A 26,354-nucleotide genomic window follows, 5' to 3' on the forward strand; every position below is an offset into this window, starting at 1 on the left:
GACTGCTCCCAAAGTGATGCTTGGCTGCCTCCTCACTTGAGACCTGCCCGCCCAGCCGACATCTGCAGGGGAAACAGACATACTTTTCTCTTCGCACAGGCTCTCCACCCTGAAAGCCCCAGGCAGGCGGAGGGTAGATGCAGGGCTTCCACAGGGCTGTGCCTCCTTTCACCTCCAACCTTCTCTGTTCTTATATGAATCCACACACTGCCCTACTTTTCCATGTTTGTTTGTTTGTTTTGTCAGTTTTGATGCTAAAATTTTCACGAGACCCGTTCTTCACGCCCGGGTGCCTCATGTGACCTGTCCACCAGGTCACACCTGCATCTGCAGCCCTCCCTCCTTTTCTGCCTGTAGTTCTGTGGCCCCGCTGCCACCCCCCAGACACCGGCCACCTGTTGCCGCCCACCGCTATCTGGAGGCAAGACCTTTCCAGTCTACCTCCTTGGTGGTCCTGCGTCATGACCTCCGTTCTTCACCTCTTTACCTCTAGCTCAGCAGCTGGAGTTAGGGTGAAGTTTAGGGGCCCCCTTTCCTCCCCCATATACTGGGGTGAGAGTGGCACGTACCAGGGGACAGGGGAGGACTAATGAGGGAATGTTAGTGTGAGGCCCATGTCCACACTGGGCCCAAGGATCTGTGCACGCAGCAGACACATGTACACACGCATGGACACATAGACACGTGGACACGTGGTGCTGTCGCCGCCACTGCTGCTGTTTTTCTGTGCTGCTGGCACCATGTGTGTAAGTGGGGCTATCCGTTCCCGTGGGAGGCACCCTTTCTTCTGGCCCAGGGTGTCCCCTCCCAGAAGCTGAAGTGGGACCCCCGGTGTTCCAGGCAGCCCTGTGTGTCCTGTGGGCTCTGGGCCCTCATGCTGGACTTGCTGGGCCTCACTGGCAGGTTGCCTCCTAAGTGACCAGGGTTGCCTGTATCTTTTAAATGGCCTTCCTCACAGTGGGGTGTGCAGTGATATGGGGAGAGCTTGGGATGGCTGCAGAGCTGGGATGCTCCCCCTGGAAGACAGCACACATCCCGAACAGAGCAGCCAGGGCTTTCCCATGTGGCTCTCGTCTCCTACTTCTTAGCCCTCTCTGAAGCTGCTGGTGCCACTCACCCTAGCTGTCCCCCAGCTCACCACCGCAGGCCCTTTGCTCCTGTGAGGGTCACCCAGGAAGACATGGTGTGGGGCTGCAGCGGCTCCATCTTGTCATCGAGGGAGATGGGGGCTTGCTTTGCAGCCTGCAGCCCGCTGTCACATTCACATGTCTGACAGGGAGGCAGGGCTATGCACCCGTCATGCAGACAAGGAAACTGAGGTTCAGGAAGGCTGAGCAACCATGCAGTCACCAGTGGGGAGACGTGGGGGCAGGGCTGGGGAGTGGGCTTGGCTGGCTTGCGCCCACCCCCTGCCTGACCTTGGGAAGTTATTCAGGCTTCTGGGTGCTTCAGTTTCAGTCTCTGTGGGATGGAGCTTTGCTAGCAGCTGCCCCAGAGGTCATATGGGTGTCTGTGGAGTCTTGGGACATGCTGGCCCCAGGCACATGCCCCATGAGCACCTCACCCAGGCATCAAGGAGGCTGTACTGAGCCCAGGGTACCTGTGTACATCACTGCCTCAGCTCCACCAGGAATGTTCAGTGAGAGAACACCTACAGGGGTGTTCAGTGAGTGCCAAGTTCGTGGGTGTCCACTCGAGCATTTCCCCCGGGGATTGGAGAATGCAAGCAAGTGGAGTGGTTTAAAAAATCAGGGCTACCGAGGGAGCAAGTTACACAAACTTACTGCTTAATACAAATTTACCCTTGTAAAGCCATGATAATCCCTTGGCCTTAAGGTCATCTGAGTAACAACTGAACCTCCGTCTGGACCCCAAGACAGAGCTCTGTCTTGGGTCTTCCTGGGGCTTGACTCGCTTCCTGGCCCTTGCTGCTGGGTAGGAAACCACACCCATGGTGATGTGTGAGTTTATGGCAGAAACCAGCTGGAGGAGGAAGGACACACTGCTAACACAGGGTGCCTTTGACCCCTGTGCTGAACAGCTTCCGGGTTTGGAGCATGTGTCTTCTCTTGGCTTCAGGCGGCATCATACTTTCACCAGCTTCTCTCTCGAGTGAAGAAGTGAGGAGTGGAGAGGGGAGTCCAGGGCTCCTTACTGTGCTGACCCCAAGCCCAGAGGGTCTCTGGGAGGACGTCCTCGGCCTGAGCCATCATCAGTGGACAATCACCCGCTCCTCCCCCCCCCCCCCCCCCCCGCATCCTAGCAGGGCACTACATCCATGTCCCCCTGTTCTCTGCGGTCAGGGAGGCAGGATGCCAGGGTCCTTATTCACCACAGTGCTCCTCACCCCCAGCCCTGCAGGAGGGGGAGAGGCTGCTCAGCACCCCATCCCACCACCCCCTGCTGGGCACCGGAAGGCACTGCCCTGGGGATTCCAGACTGCGGAGTCCTCACAGAGTTCTCTTCCACAAATGAAACCCGTTTCCTGTGCTATGACAGGGTCATCTCAAAGGAAACGCCCTCACTTCTTGACTTCTTGTCTTTTGTTGTTTCCCAGAAGAAACCGAAACAACTTTCCACCCCAGCACGTATCGGGGAGGGTGTCCTTTTGGGTATGGGTGGTGAGAACGCCAGGGAAACAAGGTGGCTGCATCTAGCTCCCACCTCACCGTGCATCAGTAGAGCCTTTCAGTAGAGCTTTGCGTCTGTCTCGGTCTCTCTGCTCTTCCCCAGGGAGCAGTTGGTTTGTAAATAAGTGTGAGCTAGTGTGCAGGATGCCAGGTGAGCAGCTTGTTATGTCAAGCTTATGTCAAAGTTATGTCGACTCCAGGTTTTCGGGGGCTCGGGAGGGCGCACCTGGAGTCTGGCTATGGCTGGTGAGGCTCCCAGCTCCACCATTCCTTAGCTCCACCATTCCCTGTCTGTCTCTAAGCTGCAGCTGCCTCATCTGTGCAGAGGGAGCCGTGGCCCTGAACTTTGCAGCAAAGCACTGGGCACAGGACCGCTGCGGGGCTCCTTGCTCTGCACAGCCCAAACGTTCCCCAAGCCCGTGCGACTTTAAATACAGTTGGGTTGGTGAAAACACCTCCACACCATGCTGGGTTTATAAAGAGTTCTGAAGGGTTGGCCGCCCCCTGCCCCTTTATAGCAAGGTAACTCGGGGCCCCAGCCCCTCCATTTCTCCCACTTTCCACGGTCTCTGTCCTTCACAGCTACGGACTTTTTACTGAACCCTCAATACAGGCCAAGGTATATGCCCAGGTGCTCACTATTCCATCAACGCCACTGATGGTGGGAGTGCAGTGTTTTAATGGGAAAGTGTTTTCATGGCTCAGCCCTACGCAAACTCCCTTCATCCCTGGCAATCTTCCTGTCTCTTGATGGCATTTGGAAAATATTTGCAGAGTTAGCAGGTTCACTCAGTGGAGAATGTCATAGTTTGTGTTTTTATCCACCTCAATTAAGGCAGCTGAAATTCATACCCTCCCACAGCTCTCTCTGTGTGCTTTATTCAAGCAAGCCTGTGGAAGGAGGTGGGTTTCCTGTCTTTGCAGGCTGGCCTCTTGGAAGGCTGGAGGGTGACTCAGGCAGTGACTGGAGCATGGATTCTGGGGTCTCCCAGCCTGGCCGCAGGCAGCACCACCACTTACTAGCTGTGATACCTTGGGGCACATAAGCTCATCCCCTAGAGCCTCTGTTTCCTTATCTGTGAAATGGGTACCAGGACCATCGACCTCCCTACACTGGCTGTGCGAGTGCTTGTAAACATGCCAGCTCAGTGCCATGTTTAATAATAAAAGGCCCACAGCCAAATTCAGCACCTGGGCAGTCTGTGTGTCTGGCTGAGGTGCTGACAGTTAGGAGAAATCCCCAGTGCCAGAGGTGCAGCCAGATGGCAACTCACCCGCATGGCTGCTGGGAACCCTGGAGCAGAGCCTGCCCTCCCCACTGCACCCGGCTTTCTCATCTGACTCTGGTTTGGGAGTGCATGGCTCCCCACGGCACCCAAGCTTCTCATCTGACTCTGAGTTGGGGGTGTGTGGTTCCCCACTGCACCTGGGTTTCCCATCTGACTGAGCTGGGGGTATGCCGCTTCCCACTGCGAGACCTTTCCTCTGGCCTGGCTGACCTGAGCCGCCCCCTTGACCCTTCCTCTCACCTTTCACTCTTGCCCCCTGCCTGCTTCCCCAGGGGGTGGGATGGGCTTTGAGGTCCTGTAGGCTGCTCCTGTCTGAGGGGTCACTTCGGGGCATGACCGCTGTGCAGGGCGGGACCGTCTGCCCCAGGGCAGGGCCACATAGCTCGCCTGGCGTCCGGCGCAGAGCTGGGTCTCATCAGTGTCTATCCAGTGACTGATGGCTCGCTGGTTTCTGGTGGAGATCTTGGGAGATGGGCTGCATGTTCCTGGGGGGTAGGTGGGGGGCCGGCCCAGGGGATGCTGAAGCTTGTCTTGACTGCTGGCTCTCTTCTCTTACAGAGCCCACAACAATGGTGTCTCCGGCCAGCTCGGAAGCCCAGGTACTTTATTATTTTTTTTTAGTTTTATTTATTTATTTATTTTTCCAGGTACTTTAAAAGCAAAATTTAAAGGTACTTGATCCAAAGTGAACAGTTAGGCCTGTTGCATGCTGTAAATTAGAAGCACATACAGTTGTGCTTCTAGAAGGACCGGGAGATAGTGAAGCCTGGCATGCTGTTGTCCATGGGGTCACAGAGAGCTGGACATGACTGGGCGGCTGAACAACGGCAGTTGTACAGTTGCTTCTCTGAGGCAGGATGTGGATAAGTGCTCAGTGGCTTAGTGGAAGGGCTTTTGGGGAGATGATGCCTGAAAACAGGCAGGGCGGGGAAGCCCATACACACAGTGGGGTGGACTGGCCTCAGGGGGTCTGAAACATGGGGTCTCCCCTGTGACCCCCGGGCTCCTGGAGGTGCCTCCCACTGACCAGAGGGAAGAGGGGGCAAAGGTGATGTGGTCTCCCTGGTCAGAGCGTTGGGCAGGCGTGGGGCTGGAGGACAAACAGGAGAAGCAGCCCATCCCCCGTGTCCCTGAGCTCCCCCCAGTACCTCATCCTTAGGACCTTTATCTGTGTCTCCTGTCCCATCTGCCTGCCCCCAGGTGGTTTGTCCTGAATTTGACATTTATTCCACTGCTTTATAAAAAATGGTTTTATGTAAATACATATTTATATGTTAAACACAGTGTTATAGAAAGGGGGTGGGCACAGCTGTTGGTCTGCTGTGAAAGTGAAAGTCACTTAGTCATGTCCAGTTCTTTGCGACCCGATGGACTGTAGCCCACCAGACTCCTCTGTCCATGGAATTTCCCAGGCAAGAATACTGGAGTGGGTTGCCATGCCCTCCTCCAGGGGATCTTCCTGACCCAGGGATTGAACCGGGTCTCCTGCATTGCAGGCAGATTCTTTACTGTCTGAGCCACAAGGGAAACCCATTGGTCTGTCACAGAGGATTTTTACAAACAGTAATAAAACCATCCCAAAGTTTTCTGACTTTTTCTAGTCACCACATGCTGGCAATTCTTAATTGTGTCAGTGTTAAAGTACACCCTCTGGTTGGGCGGATGCCCTGCTGTTTACACAACACGACTTCCCAGGGATTGCTCTGAGCTCATGCTACACAGCATCCTGGAACCTGAGTAAGAAAAAGCCTAGCCCTGTTTTCAGGACGCATCCATCTCACTGCTGTGTGCGGTTCCTGCTGCCAGGCTGCCCTGCCCCACAGCCCCAAGTGAATTTGTGTTCCCCACCCCTGTTCCACTTGTGTTCCCTACTGTCATCAGTCTTGAAAACACTTACAAAGAACCTTGTATATAGGCTCGGGAATCGATGTGGGGGCCCCAGGAAGTCGGTCAGGGCAGCCTCCTGGCCTGTGTGCTGAGATTCTCACTCTGGCCCTTCAGTGGCTCGGGCTGGTCCCGGGGCCTCCGCAGCCTGGTGCCTACACTGCCAGGGGCAGGGGGGCTCGGGGTTCTGCCTAGACTTTTCCCTAGGGGGAAGCCAGTGGTCTCTCCAGTGTCTGGGGCTGGGGCCACTCTCAAGAGGCTTGCAGTGGGGTTAACCCTTTCACTGATGTGAGTCCAGCACAGGCCAGAGACCAGAACCAGGGGAGGCAGGCCTAGCAGGGGCGCTCTGTGCTGCACTGGAGCCAGGAAACTTTGGTGCTGGGCCTTCTGCCTGCCCGGCCCGAGGGGTAGAGTGATCTCCTTCGGAGAGAGAGGGTCACCCTGGGGTCAGCGGGGGCTGTGGGGCAAAGCTGGGGTGAGGTGGAGTTCTCTGCTTTTTTGTAAAAATGATTTTATTCATTTATTTTTGGCTGTGCTGGGTCTTTATTGATGTGTGGGCTTTTCTCTGGTTGTGCAGAAGGGGAGCTACTCTTTGTTGTGGTTCATGGGCTTCTCATTGCGGTGACTTCTCTTGGCTGTGGAGCCTGGGCTTGAAAGCACAGGCTCAGTAGCTGTGCCACTTGGGCTTAGCTGCTCTGCAGCACATGGGATCTGCCCAGACCAGGGATTGAACCTGCCACGTCTCCTGCATTGGCAGGTGGATTCTTCACCCCTGAGCCACCAGGGAAGCTCCATCTCTGTCTTCTTCCTGCATCCACCTCTGAGCCAAGAAAGGATCAGTGAGAAATTGTGTGAAGTGAGGTCCTTGCCTGCCCAGCAGTCCCAAGGGGCTGCCCCACAGACTCCACCGGCCAGAGCAGACCCTTCACTCACCTTTCAGGCCTGGTTGGCTTTCAGGCCTTTGACTCCTGATTCTGGGGTGTGACTTGTAGCCCAACTGGCCCTCCTCCCGAGGCAGAGATAAGGTGCCTCCAGCCTGGGAGTGTTACTGACTTTCATTGGAACTTCGCTCCCACGGGGCCTCACTCTCCCCAGGCGTCCCCGAGCCAGGCAGACCCCTCTAAGCCCCTCCAGGCTCAGGGCATCTCGGGAGGCGCTTCTGTGGACAGAGAAGGCCTGTTCTTGTGCCCTGCCCTCTGCCCAACACTGACCGTCTCACTTCTCTTCAGCTCTGCTCTGACCCCTTCCCTTGGAGTCTGGGGGTGACGTCACAGGAAACGTCACTCTGGTCACAGGAGAGACCAGAGGGGCCCAGTGGCCGGGTGGCCTGCGCATGCCTGGCGAGGGTGTGGCTCCGCCTAGGGCAAGAGGTCAGGACCCAGGCTGCAGGCTGACCCCACCCCCAGGCCAGCATGGTCCCCCTGCCTGAGGCAGGCCGGTGACTGGTGTTTGCCCCACCCGTGACAGTCTTGAGACTAGTGGCAAGGTTGAGTGGCAAAGAGCTGTTGTCATTTTAGTGTGTGTGTATCTCGTACTGAGTCGTGAAAGGAAACCATTAACGCCCTTTCAAACACATAGTGCTGTCAGCACTGGAAGCAGCTTCCTCATTCTTTGTGCCACTGGCTGTCATCGAACCACTTCCCCCGGCACCTCCCTCGAGCAGACCCAAGGCTGTGGGGCACAGACATTACAGAACCCAGAACCCGGATCTGAAATACTAATGGTGGTCCCTGAAAGCTCAATTCCCTAGGGGCTAAGTAACACCAAAAGCAGAGTTAAGAGGTCTGGAGTGCAGGACTCATCTCGAATGTGCTAATCCGCTTTTTAAAACCTTGTTGTGGAGAAAGAATTTTGAACTTAATGCAAAGCCAGCAGAATAGCTTGGTGGCCCCACACGAGGCTCCAACAGCAAAGGACTGACTCACCTATTCCCTGCAGCGCCCCCCCACCTGCCTGCTGGTGACCCCCACCCCCTCTCCCTACACAGGTACAATTATCTTTTAGGTTTTTCTCTTTCAGGTTAGATTCACATACATTGAAATTTACATGCAGCTGAAAATACTTGAGGGGTTCTCACTTTTTGTGAGTTCCAGTGTCAAGCTTTGTATGTGTCATAAAACATACTGTCATTGCACATGAAAAGCTAATGCTTCCTTAGGTTGCCTCTCTGTCTTTTTCTAAACACTTTTGTTGGGGGTAAACTGTACATCTGGTGAGCTCTGACTGGTGTGTAAGCAATACCACACACACCTTTCCCAACATGCTTCCCCTGACCCCCAACCCCTGGGAGCCAGGGGCCTGCCCTCTGGGCTGTGGACTGCTTCTGTCTTATCTAGAGCTCCAGAGTCCTGGCTCTGGGTGGTGCTAGGGGTTCAGGGCTGTGCACGGCTGACTAGTATCCCTCGGATCACTGCCTCACTCCGGACCTGACCTTTGTGGATTCCCCTACAGGGATTTCTGGTTTTCCTCTCTCTTGGTGAAACCCCCAAGAGGAGCTGCAGCCCACCAGTAAAGCATGTCTTGATTATAAGAACCTGCCACGCAGTTTTCCACGGTGGCTGTGCTGCTGGGGAGCACCGTGTTTCCCTGGTGGGGGCGGTGGTGCACCCCTCAGAGGACAGCTGCTGTCCCATTTCACCAGTAGAACCCACACGATGGGGACCTCCTGCGGCGGCTAGGACGCAGCCCACCCCACCCCCGCCCTATATGCCCGCCCTGCCCTGGCCTAACACCAGGGCCCTGTCCCGCAGGTGGTGCAGTCGCTGGGCTTCGCCATCTACCGCGCTCTGGACTGGGGGCTGGCCGAGCACGAGGAGCGCGAGCTCAGCCCGCAGCTGGAGCGGCTCATTGACCTCATGGCCAACAGCGACTGCGATGACGACAGCGGTGGCGGGACGGCCGACGAAGGATACGGGGGTCCCGAGGAGGAGGAGGAGGCAGAGGGCGGCCCCCGCACCGTGCGCACCTTCGCGCAGGCTATGCGCCTGTGCGCTGCGCGCCTGACCGAGCCCCGGGGCGCACAGACCCACTACCAGGCCGTGTGCCGCGCGCTCTTCGTGGAGACACTGGAACTGCGCGCCTTCCTCGCCAGGGTCCGAGAGGCCAAGGAGGTGAGCCGAGGGAGCGGCCTGGGCCGGAGGACCAAGGATCTGCCCAGAGTCGAGGGTGGTGGGTGGGGCCGGCCAAGCGAGGGGTGGGGTCCCAGAGGCGCCTCCGCGCAGAGGTGGGGCAGGTGGGCAGGTGGGCAGGGCCCGGCCCAATCCCCGCCTAGTTCCTTCTGTCCCTCCGTCTGTCCACAGTGGGTGTCCACTCTGTGCCAGACGGTCCTGAACACTTTGTAGGATTTAGCTTAATCCTCAGTGTCCTGCTTACCTGGCTTTGCACAGGAGGGACCAGAGGCTCAGAAATTCACCAACTGGTGCCTTTACCCATGACCTCACTCGTGTTGTCTCTAAGTCAGTCCTTAGCTTCCCTGGTCCTCATGTTTACATCTGCAAAAGGGACTGTGTCTCCAGGTCTCCTGCCCCAGAGCTGGTTCCTTCTGAAAACAGGGAGCAGAGGTGCCAACATGTTGGAGCTTTGGGGAGGTGGGCAGTTCAGTGAGGGGTCACTCGTCCAGGTGTTTGTCCCTGGGTGACAGTCCGACATTCCTTTCCACCCCTAACCACCCCCCAACCCCCACCCCCACCATGGTTTTCACCCATTTCCCAGTTGAGCTGGAGGTGCTAAGAGGTCGTGTTCTCACCCCAGGTCACAGCTAGTACGGAGCAGAAGGGCCTGACCGGCTCCCGGCTGGCATTCTCCCCACAGCTGTTCTGCCGCTTCATGGTCTCAAAGTCAGGAGGTGACAGTCTTTGCTCAACTCTCACAGCCTCTCCCTTGGAGGGAACTGAGGTGTTTCATTGAAATGGGGTTCGCAGCCCACAGGGACCCCTGCCTTCCACCAACATTTCACAGATGAGGAGAAAAAATGGAGACTTTGGAGAGGTCAGGAGGTACTTTTGGAATTAACCAGTGCTGGTCCCTGATTTTACCCTGACCCTTTGTTGACGTGTGTCTACTTCCTGCCCAGCTTCCCTGGGCCTGGGCCTGAGCAGACTCTCAGGGTTGGGATCTCAGGGGCCTGGGATCCAGAGCAGGACAGGGTAGATGCTGCTTGGGTCACTTGGCCTCGTCTGCAGCCCACTCGTAGCCCAAAGTGTGTGGTCCCGCTGCCCCCCAGCCCTGTCCCCTGTCTTCCCTCCCACTCCTGTTCAGCATCTCAGAGGTGTCCTGCCAGTGCTTTAATTGTGGCTTCCCCTAATGCTTGTCTGTTTTTCCTTTTGTTTTGATTGGACTCTAGAGGATGGGTGGGGACTGTGTCTGAAACTTACGCCCCACTAGGGAGATGTCCGTTCTGGTTTTTCCGAGTCGGCCTTCAGAGCATTGTCTTCTTGGAACCGCTGCTCTTGCTGTAGCAGCCTCTTCAGGTCCACTGCCGAGTGGATCCTCCCTGGAAGACAAGTTCCTCTTTTTCTTGAGGACCCTCCTGTTTCCTGACACTTCAGGGTCACTGTGTGGTTCCTCTTTGGGGAAAGATTTCTTCCTCTTGGGAGGAACTCCATAGCCAGCTGTCTCCTCAAGGTCACCACTAACCGGCTCCTCCTTGGAAAGCATTTCTTTTCCTTGAGTTTGAGAAGGAGACAGATGGGTCTTCCATTCCATCCTCCCAAGGAGCCTCTTGGGCTTCTGGATTTTCTTCTTTGGGGTCTTTTACTTGTCTCCTCATGCTCCTGTGTGGCACTAAGGGTCCTAATGATTTTCAGTTGCCTGGCTGTTGCTGAGGTCAGTTCCTTGCCCAGGCAATAAAAGCTCTTTCTTTAGGTGTAAACAGCTCTAGACTTCAAGTAGTTGACCCAGGAGAAGTCAGGGGACTGGAGGAGGCAGTGAGAAGCAGGCTACTGGCAGTGTGTGGCTGGGCTGGCATTGGGAGCAGAAACAGCCTGCTCAGGGCCAGTAGAGCTGCTCCAGAAAGGACAGGAGACCCACCTTCATGCCCTTTGTCCACAGAGACGCAGGTCACACCCAGCTCTATTTTTAGAACCACACACCTTGTGCTTCTCAGGGACTTGGCTTAGTTTTCTAGAGCATCCCAGGGCAGTTTGGCAAGTGGCTTGGGAGGGAAGCCGGGGTGACTGGTTCTGTTTGACCTGGGGGATGGGGTGGCAGAGGCTGTGTGCTAAAGGCAGATGCTCCTCTAGGGTGGAGGGCCAGTGAGAGCAGAGTCCCAGCTGCTACCAAAATCCAGGGCAATGAACCTAGCAGCCTCTTCACAAATTCTCAGTAGAAAACAGCTCCCTGAGCATTCCCAACATCCTTCCAGGGCCCTCACCTTGCTGGTGGCGTCTTTCCCAGTTCGTGAAATACATCTCTGTGACTTTGGAGCCTGCTGAGTGACTCGCCCTCTTGCCCATCCATCCACCCATCCAACTCTCCACTTACTGATTCATTTATTCACTCAACCAATGCTTAAGACCTAGCATGTGTCACACAGTGCTGGGAGCCAGATTTAAAACAATCCAAAGCTGAAAACGTGGTTCTGACCTCATGGAGCCAACCATTCAGAAAACAATCAAAGAAGCAGAGGACTGTAGATTCCAGATGGGATGACATGCACAGAAGTGGCTGTGGTGTTCCACGAGGGTGGATGTGCCCTGTGAGCGGCAGTCTGGAGCCCTTCCCAGATGGAGGAGGGCCTCATGCCTGTATCGTGGAGGATGGGGGCCCCATGAAGGAGTGTGGGTCAGTGTGAGGAGGCCGTGGGTTCTGCTGCAGCCAGGGGTTGCTGCAAGGGTCGTGCTTCCCCCGGCCCTTGCACAGGAGAAGTGGCCACCGATAGCCAGCAGGACATGAGTGTTTCCATGTCGTTCTAAGGCTGATGGCTTGGTCCCCTCAGATACCTTTCTGTGCCCCAAAGCCTTGTCCAAAATTGTACAGAAGCGTCCCCGGGGGGCAGACCAGCAGGGTGCACAGCCCTACCACCCCTGTTCTCCCGTTTCTCTGGACTTAACAGATGCTGCAGAGGTTCCGGGAAGATGAACCGCAGGCAGAGAAGCCCCTTGTGGAGCTGGATAGCCTGAGGCGCACAGACTGGGTAAGACACGTGCCCGCCACCCCCCACTGCACCCCCACCAGGGCACAGATGGGGCACAGGCCAGGAGCCCCGCCCAGGACTAAGGGCCATTTCCATCTTCTCGGGGGCCTAGGCCCGACTTTGGGTCCAGCTCATGCGGGAGCTCCGCCATGGGGTGAAGCTAAAGAAGGTGCAGGAGCAGGAGTTCAACCCCCTGCCCACAGAGTTCCAGCTCACCCCCTTCGAGATGCTCATGCAGGACATCCGCGCCAGGAACTACAAACTGCGCAAGGTCATGGTGAGCCGCTCAAGGTCATGGCGGGCCGGGTTAAAGAGGATACATGTTCAGGCCCCTCTGCCTGCTGGAGCCCCTGCTTGATACACTGGTCACTGAACCAGAGATTCCAATGGGAACAGGCAATGTGGCCTCGAGTCACACACCTCATGGTCCTTTCAGGGACACAGTGTGACATTGGCAGGGAGAAGGGGACCAGGGGCAGGAGCTGAGGCTGCGGGATTGTCCCACTTAACACTCACAGGGCCTCGTGGTGTGCCAGCATCGCTCTGAGAATCTAAATGTGTGAGTTAATCTCACCCTTACAAGGACCCTGTGAGGTAAAGCCACTGACCTGCTTTTCAACATAAAGAATCTGAGATGCAGGGAAAGCTGGTGGTCAGGTCTTGAAGGCCACAACCACACAACCACTGAGGGGGAGACTGGGTGAACCCCTCTCATGGCTGCAGCCCAAGCAGATGGTCCCTTAGCCTTGCTGCCCTCCTTCTCTCCCTCAGGTTGACGGGGACATCCCTCCCAGAGTGAAGAAAGATGCCCACGAACTCATCCTGGACTTCATCCGCTCCCGGCCTCCACTGAAGCAGGTACCAGCCCCTTGGGGCATCCGGAGGGTTGGTTCTGGGACGCTGCCTGCCAGAGCATGCAGGGCCTTCAGGGAGCTGGCCCCCCACCTGGTGCTGCCACACCCCCTGCAGGTCTCAGAGAGAAGGCTTCGCCCCTTACCCCAGAAGCAGAGAACTCTGCACGAGAAGATCCTGGAGGAGATCAAGCAGGAACGCAGGCTGCGTCCCGTGGAGGGCAGGCGCTGGGACGGCCGGGGCGAGCGGGGTGAGCACGGGACACCTCTCTCCTGCGCCTTGTCTCCCCCCGACTGTCCTGTCCATCCTGCCTCACCTCCTGCCTCCCCCAGGGTTCGGCTCTCTGCCCTGCATCCTCAATGCCTGCTCTGGGGACGTCAAGTCCACTTCCTGCATCAACCTGTCCATCACGGACGTTGGGAGCAGCGCCCAGCGCCCAAGGCCCCGAGTTCTGCTCAAGGCGCCTACTTTGGCTGAGATGGAAGAGATGAACACCTCTGAGGTCAGAGCCCACAGGTTCCTGAAGAGAGACTGATGAGGAGGAGGAGGTGGGGGAGGGGAGGAGGGGGAGGGGTAGGGAGGAAAGGGAGAGAAGGTGGGGGGCAGGGGGGAGGGGGAGGAAGGAAGGAAAGGAGGTTCTGGGGAACTGAACACAGCCAGGGTGCAGCATCCAGCTGTGGGCCCTCTGCTCGGGGTCCTGTCTGCACCCTGCTGTGAATCTGTGTCCTGCTGTGGGGCTGGGTCTGCCCGGGGGACACCCTCTCCCATTTGGTCATTCACAAGCGTGACTGAGACAGTGGCCTTGAGCCGCTGTTGCCTCAGCACATAAAAGGATGAAATGGAGAGCCACGTCCTCCTGGGCTGGGCAGCCCCACTTGGCGGTGCAAAGCCTACAGGTCCCAGCGTGACTCCCCGCCCTGGCCGCACTGCCCTCTGACCCAGGAGACCGGGGTGGGAGCTGTCTCCACGTGACCCCATGTGACCCCAGGCCTGTCACCTCCAGGACTTTCCAGGGACCTCCGGCCACGGGCTGGCTTCTGAGGCGTGCGTCTCCCCAGGCCTGGGTAGTGGATAGCGGTCCACTTGTGCACCCCACGCCGAGGTCCAGGGACAGGCAGGAGGCACTGGGGCAGAGCAGTCACTGTGATGCTGGACTGGACTGTCCACAGGAGGGTGGACAGGGTGTTGCTCGGCTGCTGTGTCCACAGGAGGAAGAGTCACCGTGCGTAGAGGGGACGCTGAAGCGAGACCGCTCTTTCTCGGAGCACGACCTGGCGCAGCTCCGGAGTGAGGTGACCTCTGGCCTGCAGCCAGCCCCTCAGCCCCCTGGAGGCCTGGAGTTGCCCCGGCCGCGAGCAGGCAGCATGCAGTCCTGGAGGCCCAGCCCCCTGGAGCCGGGTATGTGCCACCTCCCTCCCTGGATGTCTTCCTGCAGGTCGCGCTGCTCCAGAGGGAGCTTGCACTGCAGAAGAGACATTTATCACCTCAGGCAGCCACGCCCCACCTTTTAAAACTCTGCTAAAGTGGTAATCCATATCCAGTGTAAAACTTGAGAAAAATCCCCACAATTCTTTTACCTAGAGATAATTAACTTTGCCGTATTGGTCTGTAGAAAGACAGCTGGACCAATGGATTAGACCCTTCTAATCTTTCTCTTTCCTGTCAGTGGAAACAGGCCCAGAGAGCATGCACACCACTCTGGACCAGACTAGTCCCCTGGGGTTTGTCACAGCCCCGTCATCTCCCGTCGGTCAGCCGGCCACTCTAGGTTAGCTGGTCCCACGGTGCTGAGGCCTGAGGTTGCCATCCCGCGCACTGCCTCTTCGTGCCTAGCACAGCCCTGTGACGCCAGAGCCGCTGCGAATTGTCCTGACAGCCCCTGTCTCTTCCACCAGGTTCCCTCCCCGTCAGTGTCCAGTCCCAGCCTGACCCCAGCTCCCTACCACGCAGTGACGTGGGCTCAGTCGAGGACAGGCAGGGGGCCTCCGCGGCCCCGGACAACAGTCACCTGTGGCTGGTGAGTGACAGAAGCGCTGTGGTGTAGGGTGGCCGGGGTGGGGGCAGTGAGAGGGGACGGGGAATGCCCCTGTCGGGCTCAGGAGTGGGGACCCTCCCAGTGGATGTCTGGGGAGGTTGGTCTTTGCTGCCGCCTCCTGGGCCTTCTGGGCACTGCAGCCCAGGCCAGAGAAGGCCCTTGCTAAGGGCACAGTCTAGTCCCATCTCTCAGGGTCAGGGCATATGAGAAGGCAGCGTGGTGACACCAGACAGCACTTTCTCGGGTCCCAACTCTGGCTCCGGGCCCTTCCCTATCTGTGCTGCAGTTCCTTCACCTGTGAATTTTGTCTGACTCATAATCGTGAAGAGCTAACAATTGCTGACATCTTGAGGCTCCCTGAGCTGAATGGAGTGCCTGTAGGGCCACAGGGCACCTTGCTGGCATGGGGAGGGAGGTCCAGAGGGTGGCTGTCATTATTGCTTCATTGAGGTTTTACCAAGAGACCCAAGTGAGAACAGATGTTCAAAGGCTTTGAAAAGTCAAGGTTATGTTACTGTAATACTCCTCAACTGAAGGGCATGCTCTACCCTCTGAGTCCTGTATTAGATATCTGGCCACATAGAAAATCACCCCTCGCGCAGCAGCTACAACAGCACACAGTTACCATCTCATCGTCTCTCTGGGTCCAGAGCCTGGAAGTGGCCTCTGCGGGGGGCTGCAGTGGCAGGGCTGTGTCTCACTTGGAGACTTGACCTGGGCTGGAGGACCTGTTCCTAGGAAACTCCTCCCCCGTCTGTGCCCGGGGCCCCAGGTCGTCCCAGGTGAAGTGCCCTCATGAGGTGGCTCCCCTGAGTGAGCCATCTGAGAAGCAGAAGGAAGCCAGTGTCTTTATGACCCATTCTCGAGCCTGACACTGTCAGCTCCACCTTATCCATTCCGTACAAGTCAGTCCCTAAGTCCTACTTTAGGGAACTACATCTTATTTATTTATTTGGCTGTGTGGGGTCTTGGTTGCTACCCTCGGGATCCTCCTTGCATTACGCAGAATCTTTTCTTGCTGCACATGGCCTCTCTAGTCATGGGGCAGAGCACAGTAGTGGGCCCAGTAGTTGTGATGTGAGGGCTTAGTTGCCCTGTGGCTTGTCCCTTTTTTTTAAAAGATGGATTCTTTATTAAAGATGTTATTATTTTTTATAATTTTATTTATTTTTGGCTATACTGGGTCTTTGTTGCTGCATGCCAGCTATTTCTAGTTGCAGCGAGCAGAGGCTACTCTCCATTGTGGTGTAAGGGCTTCTCACTGCAGTGGCTTCCTGTGCTATAGAGCACAGGCTGTAGGTGCATGGGCTTCAGTAGTTGCAGAGTGCAGGCTCATTAGTTGCAGCACACGAGTATAATGGCTGTGTGGCATGTGAGACCTTCCTGGACCCAGCATCGAACCCTTGTTCCCTGCATTGGCAGGTGGATTCTTATCCTCTGGGCCACCAGGGAAATCCCAGGACCACCTCTTGAAGGGAGGAATGTCAAGCAATCAGGGGACATGTGTTTAATAGCAAGTCTTTATCCAGCTCAGATCTCGAGAGCTTTCCAAGAGGCTTGGCTATCAAACCCTTGAACTGCAATGACCTTGCCTCAACCCAGTCTGCTGAGCACCCAACTTGAAATCATTGGCAATGTGTACAGTGATTGTAACATCTGTAAGGTTAGAAGGGGATTGTTCACATATAAATAGCGCCATCAGGCTACAGGAAACACTAATCAGGAGCCAGGAGACCTAGATGCTTCAGGTGAGAGGAGAGAACGCAAGGTTCCAGACTCACCCAGTGCCAGACAGTAGCAGCTGACTAACAAGTGTAATAGGAGAAAATCTGACCACAAACACCATCCAACTCCCACCAGCCTCTGGTGCCTCCCACGCCACCTTGTCTCGGTAGCTAACATTTTGATTCTGGTGCCAGACACTGCATCTTCTTAGTGGAGCTGAAATACCCTACTTCATAGAAGAGGAAGTGACCCTTTGAGAAGTCAAATTCTGTGATAGGAACACAGGACTGTTCTCCTGGGGGCAGAACAGGGTATACTCACCATGACAGCCCAAAAGGCTAGGCGGTTATGACGAGGTGGACAGGTGCATCCAACTAACCAACAGACCCAGAGTGGCAGTGGATGGTTAGCACTGGGAGGGAGGAGGGGGTACGGTGGTGGTGGCATTCCAGGAGGCTGGGGGCAGGAGGGGGTATGGTGGTGGGGGGTTCCAGGAGGAGGGGGGTGGGGGGCAGGAGGGCACTGTGGTGGGGGTTCCAGGAGGGAGGCAGTGGGCCTGGGGACTCTGGGTGACTTTGATTGTCCTGGGGTGTTTTCAGGTGAGCAACAATGTTGGAGGCAGATGGCTCAGGTCTGGGTAGCATCGTGAACAAAGGTGGGATGTGCTTATGGGGTTGTGTGAGCAATGAGGTCATCGAGGGGCTGGCTGCCAGTTGAGTTGTTGGGGCCAGGTCAGAGAGCTGCCTGTAGGAGTGTCCCAGGAGCAGTACAGCTTCTGTACTTCCCCATGGGTGTTCTGGGGAGCTTGCCTGGACTGAGGCCAGGAAGATGCCAAGTCCTCAGGGAAGTGGGGAACTTGTGGAGACGCCCTGAGAGCCTGAGACCAATGCTTCAGGTCTCCTGCCTCAGGAGTTCAGCCACCCTGTGGAAAGCCTGGCTCTGACGGTGGAAGAGGTGATGGATGTGCGCCGTGTGCTGGTGAAGGCAGAGATGGAGAAATTCCTGCAGAACAAGGAGCTCTTCAGCAGCCTGAAGAAGGGGAAGGTGAGGAGCTGGGTGGGGGGTAGGTGCGGGCAGGACTGGGCCTGGCGAGTTTGGGATAACACTGGGCTCCAACCAGGCTTTCCTCACAGATTTGCTGCTGCTGCCGAACCAAGTTCCCACTATTCTCATGGCCGCCCACCTGTCTCTTTTGCAAGAGGTGAGCCTTCTGTACGCACCTTGGCTGTGAATTCACGTGGGAAGGAGGTAGGAAGCCTCTCGGATTTTGTCCAGTAGAGCTGCCTGTGATTCGGGGCATGTTCCATGAGGCACTGTGACCAGTGCAACCAAGGAACAAAATTTTTACTTTAACAACTGAGGGGCCCCCACTTTCAGCCAAGATTGGGTAACAGGAAGCAGAATAGGCGTTTTCCACAGGAAATGGCCAAAAAAAAAAAAAAAAAACATGCAAAGACATGAAACATTGGTTCTCAAGAAGCAATCACATATGAAGCAAGTACCAGGAAGCAGACGGGGTAAGTTCTGTCCTACGACAGCCTCAGCTCTGGACTCAAACCTGTTCAGCTCCTGCAGTGGAGGAGGTACAGCTGAGAACAGGGGCACCTGGGCAGCTAGAGTTCACAGCACAGATACCCAGAGGGGAGAGGGTTCTCCAGGAAGCAGGTCTCAGAGACCTGCACAAGATCCCCCTTGCATATTCAGTTCTGATCAGCACTTACATGAAGGAAATTACCCAGGGTGTGGAAACCTGGCCCACTGCCTATTTTAGAAATAAAGTTTATTAGAACACAGTCACACCCACTTGTTTATTATTCATTTAGCCACATCTAAAATGTTGACCATCTGAGCTTTTGGAGGAAAAGTTGACTGACCCTGTCCTACAGACTTAAAGGAGCAGTACCAGAGACAGCGTCTGTTCCCATCAACCAGGGTGGCAAGCTGTGACTCGGGCTGCTGAGTGAGTCACAGAAAGGTCTTGCCTCACTACCAGGAATAAGTGCCCCTAGACTTGAGTGCTGCTCCAGAACTAACAAATCACAAAGTCAGACCAGAAAAGACCAGACTATTCCCAAGTATCTTAATTGCTTCCTAGAATAAAACTCAAGTCTATGTGTCTATGTATATACGCTCAGTCGTGTCTGACTCTTTGTGACCCCGTGGACTATACATGGAATTCTCCAGGCCAGAATCCTGGAGTGGGTAGCCTTTCCCTTCTCCAGGGGATCTTCCCAATCCAGGGTTTGAACCCAGGTCTCCTGCATTGCAGGTGGATTCTTTATCAGCTGAGCCACAAGGGAAGCCCAAGAATACTGGAGTGGGTAGCCTATCCCTTCTCCAGCAGATCTTCCCGACCCAGGAATTGAACTGGGGTCTCCTGCATTGCAGGTAGATTCTCTACCAACTGAGCTATCAGAGAAGCCCATAAAACTCAAGAATAGGAGTAAAAAAATACCCAGCATCCAGCCAGATAAAATGCCTGTCATCCAATTGCAGATTATCAGGCATGTCAAAAAGCAGGAAAGCATGACCCATGGTGAGAAAAACCAATCAAATCATGGTGGTGAACTGACCCAGATTATAGGATTAGCAGGACATTAAAATTTGAACTGCATTTTATACCTTGAAAAAGTTAAAGACATGGAAGATACAAAGAAGTGACAAATCAAATGTCTAGACATGAAATGTATGAGATGAAAAAAATTACACTGGATGATATATAGCAGATTAGACATTCAGAGTAATGTGCAGAAGAAAAGATTAGTTAACTTGAAGACACAGCAGTAGAAGCTATCCAAAATAAAACACAAAGAAAAAAATAATTTAAAATGAAAATGACATTGGCAAGCTGTGGGGTAACATTAAGAAGCCTAATATAGCTGTAAAGAAAGTTCCTAAAGATGTGGGGGCAGAAAAAGTATTTGAAGAAATAATGGCTAAAGAGGTTTTCCAAATTTGATAGAAAGTATAATAAACCCACAAGAAACTCAGTGAACTTGAAGCACAAGAAACATGAATAAAATCACACCAAAACACACAATCAAATTGATCAGTGGTAAAACCAATGATAAAGAAAAATTCCTAAAGACAGAATTTTTCTCTGTCAAGAAGACAGAAATTCCTAACGTCAGTCAGCAAATAAAAGACATGTTGTATACAGAGAAAGATAAAGATGATTGCAGATTTCTCATCAAAATACTACAAGCAGGATGTCAGTGGAACAACATCTTGAAAGTACTGAAAGAAGAAAAAAGTGGTCAATCTAGAATTCTGTACAAGAATATTTGTGTCAAAAACAAAGGCAAAAGTAAAGACACTTTGAGAAATACGAAAGCCACCAGCAGACCCATACTGGAACAAATGGTAAACGAGGCCTGCTGCATAAAATTAAAATGATGCCAGATGGAGATCTGAATGTACACAAAGGAATAAGAGCACTAGGAACAGTAGCTACTAAGATGTAACTCTCCTAACATAAAAGATTCTCTTCTTATGCCTCTTTAAAAGGTAAACCAGTGCTTCCCTGATGATTTACTGGTAAGGGATCTGCCTGCCAATGCAGTAGACATGGGTTTGATCCCTGATCTGGGAGGATACCACCTGCCACACAGCAACTAAGCCCATGTGCCACAACTATTGAGCCTGCACTGTAGAGCCTGGGAGCTGCAACTACTGAGGCCCAGCACCCTAGAGTCTGGGCTCCGCAAGAAGAGAAGCCACTGCAATGAAAAGCCTGTGCACTGAAAGTAGAGTGAGCCCCCACTCTCTGCACTAGAGAAAAGCCCATGCAGCAATGAAGACCCAGCACAGCCAAAAGTTAATAAATGAGAAAAAAACAAACGGTAAGCCAATATCTAGCACCCAGCAAGGTAAAATTCAGTCTGCCATCCAAACAAAATCTATTAGGAATGCAAAAAAGTAATAAAAAAAAATGTATTTTGGAGCTTCTAACAGATGTATAAGTTAAAATATCCTAACAATATCATTAAGACTGAAGGTGAGGATCAGAAATATGCTGTTTTAAGTTTTTTATACTGTACATTAGATGGTAAAATATTACTTGAAGGAAAACTGTGATAAGTTAAAGATGATTTAAAGATGATCCTGTGAGGCCAAACACAACCACTGGATTAGCCTGTAAGTCAAAAAGAATATACTGGGTTGGCCAAAAAGTTCATTTGGGTCTTTCCAAACAAACTTTTTGGCCAACCCAATAAAATGGAATCATAAAAAAATACTCAATACAGAAAGCAGAAAAAGGACAAAAGAACAAGCATGACAAAAAGAAAACAAATCCCAAGATGACAGACTTAAACCCAACTGTATCAACAACTACATTAAACATAAATGGCTTAAACAATCCAATTAAAAGACAGAGTTTCCCATATTGATTAAAGAAAGCAAGACAATCTGCTGTCTATAAGTCATGTATTTTATTTTTTATTTTTTGGCTGTGCCATGCAGCTTGTGGGATCTTAGTTCCCCTACCAGGGATCAAAGGCACACCCTCTGCCTTGGAAGTGTGAAGTCTTAACCTCTGGGCCACCAGGGAGTTCCCATGACCTGTAGCTTAAATAAAAGACACAAATTGGTTGGAAGGAAAAGGATGGAGAAAGATACCCTATGCCGATAGTAGTCTAAGGAAAGCCTGAGTTGATATGTTAATACCATACAAAGTAGACTATGGAGCAAAGAATATTACTAGAGTTAAAGGAGTTCATTTCATGGTGATAAAGGGAGGAAATAATTCTGAACACTTTCTGTACCTATCAAGAGATTCAAGACACATGGAACAAAACATTGACAGAACGGCAAGGAAAAATAGCTAAATCCATGGTTATAATTAGAGAAATGAAAAACTAAGGGTATAGGAGATTTGAATGACACCATCACCAAATTGATCTATGTGATGTTTACAGAAACTAGTCCTTACAGTGGGATGTACATTCTTGTCAAGTGCACATGAAATATCACCAACATGACTATATTCTGGGTCATAAAACTGGTCTCAGAAATGTGGAAGGATTCATATCATACAGAGTATGTTCCCTGGCCACAGTGAAATAAAATCAAATGAATACAGAGGTTTGTTGATGGCAGATTAAGTATGGGACATCCCTCTAAGAGTATATGGTCCCTTGTCTTAAAAAATGAATTTGGACAGTTTGCATTGATGTGGAGAAGAACCCTGGTGTATCTTTATAGGATAGTACACAGGATACCCCGTTCCATGTATTTTACACTTATTTTAAATGTTTTATTCATTTATGTTTAGATCTGGAGCATGGAAAGTGTGCTAGTAGGGAGCATCTCCAGAATGGGCTATATAGGAGAGGACTCATGACTAAATTAAAATTCTCTCTAGCGTTTGAATTTTTACAACAAAAAGGCATGTACTTTTGAAATCACATATGGATGGGAAATAAACGTTACTCACTGCTTACAGCTGGGCATGTCACCTGACTCTCTGGCTGTGGCAGTGCTCGTGTGTGGGGAAAGTCAGGCACCCTCCACTGCAGATCCATGCTCCCCAGAAAGAGCCTGAAAGGAAGGAGTGTTTTGGGTGTGGAGCTAAGTAAAAAGAAAAGCAAGATTTGGAAGTAAAATGAGAGTAAAACACTGATGTGGCCGGGGGCAAGCAGAAGGCGGCAACAGTCTGGCGTGGCCTGCATGCTAGACCCCTCGAGCTGACCCTACTAACCCTCTTCTTTCCTCTCCAGAGCCGTCTGCAACTCCTGTAGCATAAAGGTGAGGACCACTTGGGGTCAGAGCGAGGCCCCGTGTCCTGAGCGTCCTGCAGCCTGGCTGGGTTGTCCGGGAATGAGGTGGGGGGTTGACAGAGGCTCTGCTATCTTGAGTCTGATGACCCCCCTCACTAGTCACTTCTTTCATCTTCTCCTTCCAGGAAGAACCCACTCTTACACTGCCCAAGACTGCAGTGTAAAGACCCCATGGATGGTTCTTTTTTTTTTTTTTAATATTGTTTTAGTAGGCCAGTGCCAAGAAACCCTTCTCTAAACTCTCCTTCCAACAGGACAATCCTTGAGTGTTTTCAGAAGGGCTTGTTTTATATACAGCAGCTGGTGGTGTCTGTGTACACCTGGGGTGCAATTTGGGTGGCACTCCTTTACCCCTCCTTTATCCCAGAGATAGTCATCTGTTTGAGGGGTTTTTACCACCACAATTCTCAAACCCTTGCCTTTTATGACCCCTCTTCAATGTTAAGTGATGGTTACATACAGGCCACTGGGCTACACCTGGCATGTTAAAAAGGCGCACTTTGTTCTACAAAGCAAGGGAACCATGCCTTCAGACACCAGGTGTGAAGGGGCGTCCAGTGAGCATGTGGGAGCAAGTGACCTCAGGCAGGGTCCTCTGCTGGCCAGGCAGGTGGCCTTTTGGGGGGAGCAGGATGCCCGGAGTGTCTCTCTCTATTGCAGATGAAGATGCCTTCTAAGAAGTTTGCTCACATCCCCGTCTACACACTGGGCTTTGAGAGTCCTCAGAGGGTGTCAACTGCCAAAACCACGCCAACACAGAGAAGAGACGCGTTCCAGTGCGTGCCGCCCGTGGTGACGTTCCTGGTGGGCCGGGAGCTGCGTGGGGGTTTCTCTGCTGGGGAAGGCGGGGGGGGGGGGGGGGGCACTGAGTAGTCAGAGCCCAGAGTCCCAATTCTTCCTGAGGAAGGGCTTTTGTGGGGTGGACTTTGCTCTGCCTGGCATGGGTGTGGGGGACGGAGAGGCTTGGGCAGGGCCCCCTGACGGCCCTGTCCTGCCTCAGATCCCTGCAAGGGCTGCAGTGGCGGAGCGTGGAGGAAGAGTTCCCGCACATGTACACCCACGGCTGTGTCATGAAGGATGTGTGCATTGACTGCACTGGCTTCGTGGCGGATGTGGTACACTCCAGCCGCAGGAGTGTTGATGCCCTCAACACCACGCCACGTCGTACCCGCCAGACCCAGTCCCTGTATGTCCCGAACACCTGGACACTCGACCTCAAGTGATGACCCGTAGCCCCTGGGCTGCCTGGCAAATGCTTCTCAAGGTGCCCCCAGACGGCCATGCCTCCAGGGAGGAGCCGGGCTAGGCCTGGACCAGGCTGATGAGTCTCCATCCTGGGACAAGAACCCCCATCCTCCTGATGTGCATGTACATATATACATACGTTTATATAATATATACACACAGCCTATATATTTATATTCATGTCCCCTGGCCCCCAGAGCTCACTCCAGGACCCTCCCTGGGGAGACTGTTCCTCTCAGGATTCCTTGGGCGGGGTGGGGGGGTGGGAGCAGGTCTTCTCACTGAGACAAGGAGGGGCGGTGGGTGTAAGCAGAGCGCACTCAGAGGTGCCAGGGTGGTGCTGGTCCGGGGGCCCTGGTGATGCTGGAGGTCCTGGTACGGGAAGGCACTCCACAGACTGTACCCATGGCCACTCCTGGCCTAATAAAGGTGGTCTCACAGTCTCCGGTGTGGGGGTGTGAACTGAGTTCTTCAATTGCAGCGGTGGGCCTGTGCTCCGAGGGTGGAGGCTGGGCTCTGAGGGGCGGGGGCTGTCATGACACGAGGGTGCTCAGGCTCACTCCATGACCTGGCCATCTTGGTCTTACGACCAGCGGGGCTGCGTGTGTGACAGCCACTCAGCCTGCTTTCTGGTCACCTGCCAGCCTGGAGGACCCTTCAGCCTCGTCCCCCAGATCTCTACTGCTGTTCTCTAGGCAGAGGGTTCGCTCAGGGCCTGCAGAGCTGGGGGGAATGTGCGAGTAGGCACCCAGGTGCTCTGCAGTGGGCTTCTGTGGTCACCCCATCTTACAGATGAGGAAGCTGAGGCTCAAAGAGGTGAGGGAACTGACCAAGATGGCACAGCCAGGTCTGCTGGATGCCAGGCTCTAAGGCCTGAGGAGGCCCCAAGGGACAGAACGTGCAGCAGACAGGCCTTCGGGTGAAATGCTTTCTTTCCTCAGCTGGGATCCAGGGACACTGAGCGACATAGAGAGAGCAGCCAGTAACAACATCCAGTTCCCAGGCTTGTTCTAAGCACTTCCTGTGCAGGGAGTATTATTCCCATTTTCAAGTGAGAAAACTGGCACAGAGAGGGTAAGGAATTGCGCCCAGTCACACAGCCAGCAAGGAGAAAGCACTTCCAAGGGTGATAACATCCCCAAGGGCACATAATCCTGCAGGTGAGGAAGCAGCCAGGGGACACATTCAGGTCCATGCTCCCAATAGGGAGAGACTTGGGTTCTAATCCTCACAGGGATACTGTGAAATGAAAGCCACCATGGGACAGCTGGGCTAAGCCAGGAGGGCCCACATGGTTCCAAGGTGAGGTCAGGAGGGAGGGTCTAGGGTTCCCAGTGCTACAGCCTGGCTGCTGTGGGTTTGCCTCCTGCTGAACCCAGGGGAAGAAAGCTGTAGTGTCCACCCAGCAAACCCGCCCCACCTCCGCTCACCTAATGTATCTCCTGACAGAGGGAGGGTGCTCGCTCTAGAACTGTTCACAACCAAGCTTCCAGCTCAGGCCAGGCCTTTGGGAATACTGGGAAAGAATCAGGTCCAGAGTTGCCTGTTCAGGGAGGGCACCCCTCACAGTCCCTGTGTGGTCGACTTAGGGACAGCAGAGCAGGAAGCAGCTTTAGGTGACACCCCCACGTTTCCATCCACAGGTGACGTGACAAGCCTGCGTAAGCTAGTCACATCTGGGACTAGCCTGGCCCTGCACAGTCAGAATTTTCCTGAGGAGGGTGGCCTGGAGGTCCTGTCTGTGTGAACTTGAACTCTTAGTCGCTGGATTGGGGCCAGGGTGGGGGTTGGAGCAGCCACGTGCCAGCCATGGTGAAGGAGTCCCAGGGACTAGCATGGCTAACGGACCAGGGCTGCAGGGCACTGGCACACACACCTGCCACCCTTCTGGGTCCTCGCCAGCAGCCTTCCTCATCTGAACTCTGGAACCGCAGGCAAGAAGGAAGAAGGACTACATTCTACGTGGACCAGTCTCCTTGTCTATAAACGGATGGATATCGACCTTCTAGGGCGACGTAAGAACTCAGTACAGGGATCGGCCTGGTGCCGCAGTCGGAGCCGTCTGACTGACCGCGGCCCTTTGCTCTCCTCCGTCAGGGTGGGAGGACCCATTTCCACGGCAGATCAAGATTATCTTGCCCTCGCGTTTGGAGCTCTGCAAGGCAGGGGTTCTCAAACCTGCCTGCACATTCTAGTCCCCTGAAGATCCCACGTTGGTACTTCTAGGGGTTAAGTCGTCGACCTTCACTGTAAACCGCCCCCCTCACCCCCGCCCCGGGAAGTTATGACACACGGCCAGAGTGGCGAGCCTCCACGTTAGACCACGGATTCCCCTATCCAGACGTGCGGAAGAATCACTGGGGACTCACTAATGACTACAAGGGCAAATTCCCAGGGCGGACCCTAAGGGTCGGTTTCAGCCTGTCCGGGGAGGGGAGTCCAGAGGACCTTCATCTTCAGCATGTCCAGTCCGCAGCTTTGGGAAGCTCCTCAGCTTGGAGGCGCCTACTTTTAAGCAGGACAGAAGGTTCTCACGGGCAGCCTCAGAGGCGGCCCGCACAGGATGGCCCCGTCTGTCCCCGTCTACCCTAGGTGTTGCCTGGCCCCGCCCCCGGCCCGCCCAGCTGACCAGCACTCGGGGCTGGAGGCTCGGAGCCCCACCCCGCCCAGAAGACCCGGAGACACCGGCCCGTGGAGGCTCCCAAGTCGCGCGAGAACTCGCCCGGAAGTGTCAGAACCTTTTCTAATACTATCGACAACAGAGAGGAAGTTCCGCAAGGC

At 54.0% G+C, this 26,354-nt stretch overlaps 1 protein-coding gene across 2 annotated transcripts in view; it reads left to right on the plus strand.

The window, feature by feature from the left end:
- SPIRE2 (spire type actin nucleation factor 2) overlaps nucleotides 1–23,839 on the plus strand; it is a 33,830-nt gene extending 9,991 nt beyond the window's left edge. Inside the window, exons 3-18 of one of the 2 annotated variants that reach the window (XM_065925231.1) lie at nucleotides 4,478–4,518; nucleotides 8,554–8,913; nucleotides 9,554–9,647; nucleotides 9,761–9,798; nucleotides 11,856–11,936; nucleotides 12,049–12,213; nucleotides 12,708–12,794; nucleotides 12,906–13,038; nucleotides 13,121–13,290; nucleotides 13,997–14,186; nucleotides 14,684–14,805; nucleotides 17,458–17,592; nucleotides 17,682–17,749; nucleotides 22,269–22,296; nucleotides 22,989–23,104; nucleotides 23,329–23,839. In XM_065925231.1, coding sequence (XP_065781303.1) covers nucleotides 4,478–4,518; nucleotides 8,554–8,913; nucleotides 9,554–9,647; nucleotides 9,761–9,798; nucleotides 11,856–11,936; nucleotides 12,049–12,213; nucleotides 12,708–12,794; nucleotides 12,906–13,038; nucleotides 13,121–13,290; nucleotides 13,997–14,186; nucleotides 14,684–14,805; nucleotides 17,458–17,592; nucleotides 17,682–17,749; nucleotides 22,269–22,296; nucleotides 22,989–23,104; nucleotides 23,329–23,551 — 2,051 coding nt within the window. In that variant the 3' untranslated portion in view covers nucleotides 23,552–23,839. The remainder of the gene's footprint in view (nucleotides 1–4,477; nucleotides 4,519–8,553; nucleotides 8,914–9,553; nucleotides 9,648–9,760; nucleotides 9,799–11,855; nucleotides 11,937–12,048; nucleotides 12,214–12,707; nucleotides 12,795–12,905; nucleotides 13,039–13,120; nucleotides 13,291–13,996; nucleotides 14,187–14,683; nucleotides 14,806–17,457; nucleotides 17,593–17,681; nucleotides 17,750–22,268; nucleotides 22,297–22,988; nucleotides 23,105–23,328) is intronic. The other variant, XM_065925233.1, reaches the window with a different exon arrangement.
- Nucleotides 23,840–26,354: the final 2,515 nt, after the last annotated feature.

Source organism: Muntiacus reevesi, chromosome 2, assembly GCF_963930625.1.
Source record: "Muntiacus reevesi chromosome 2, mMunRee1.1, whole genome shotgun sequence".
NCBI lineage: Eukaryota > Metazoa > Chordata > Mammalia > Artiodactyla > Cervidae > Muntiacus > Muntiacus reevesi.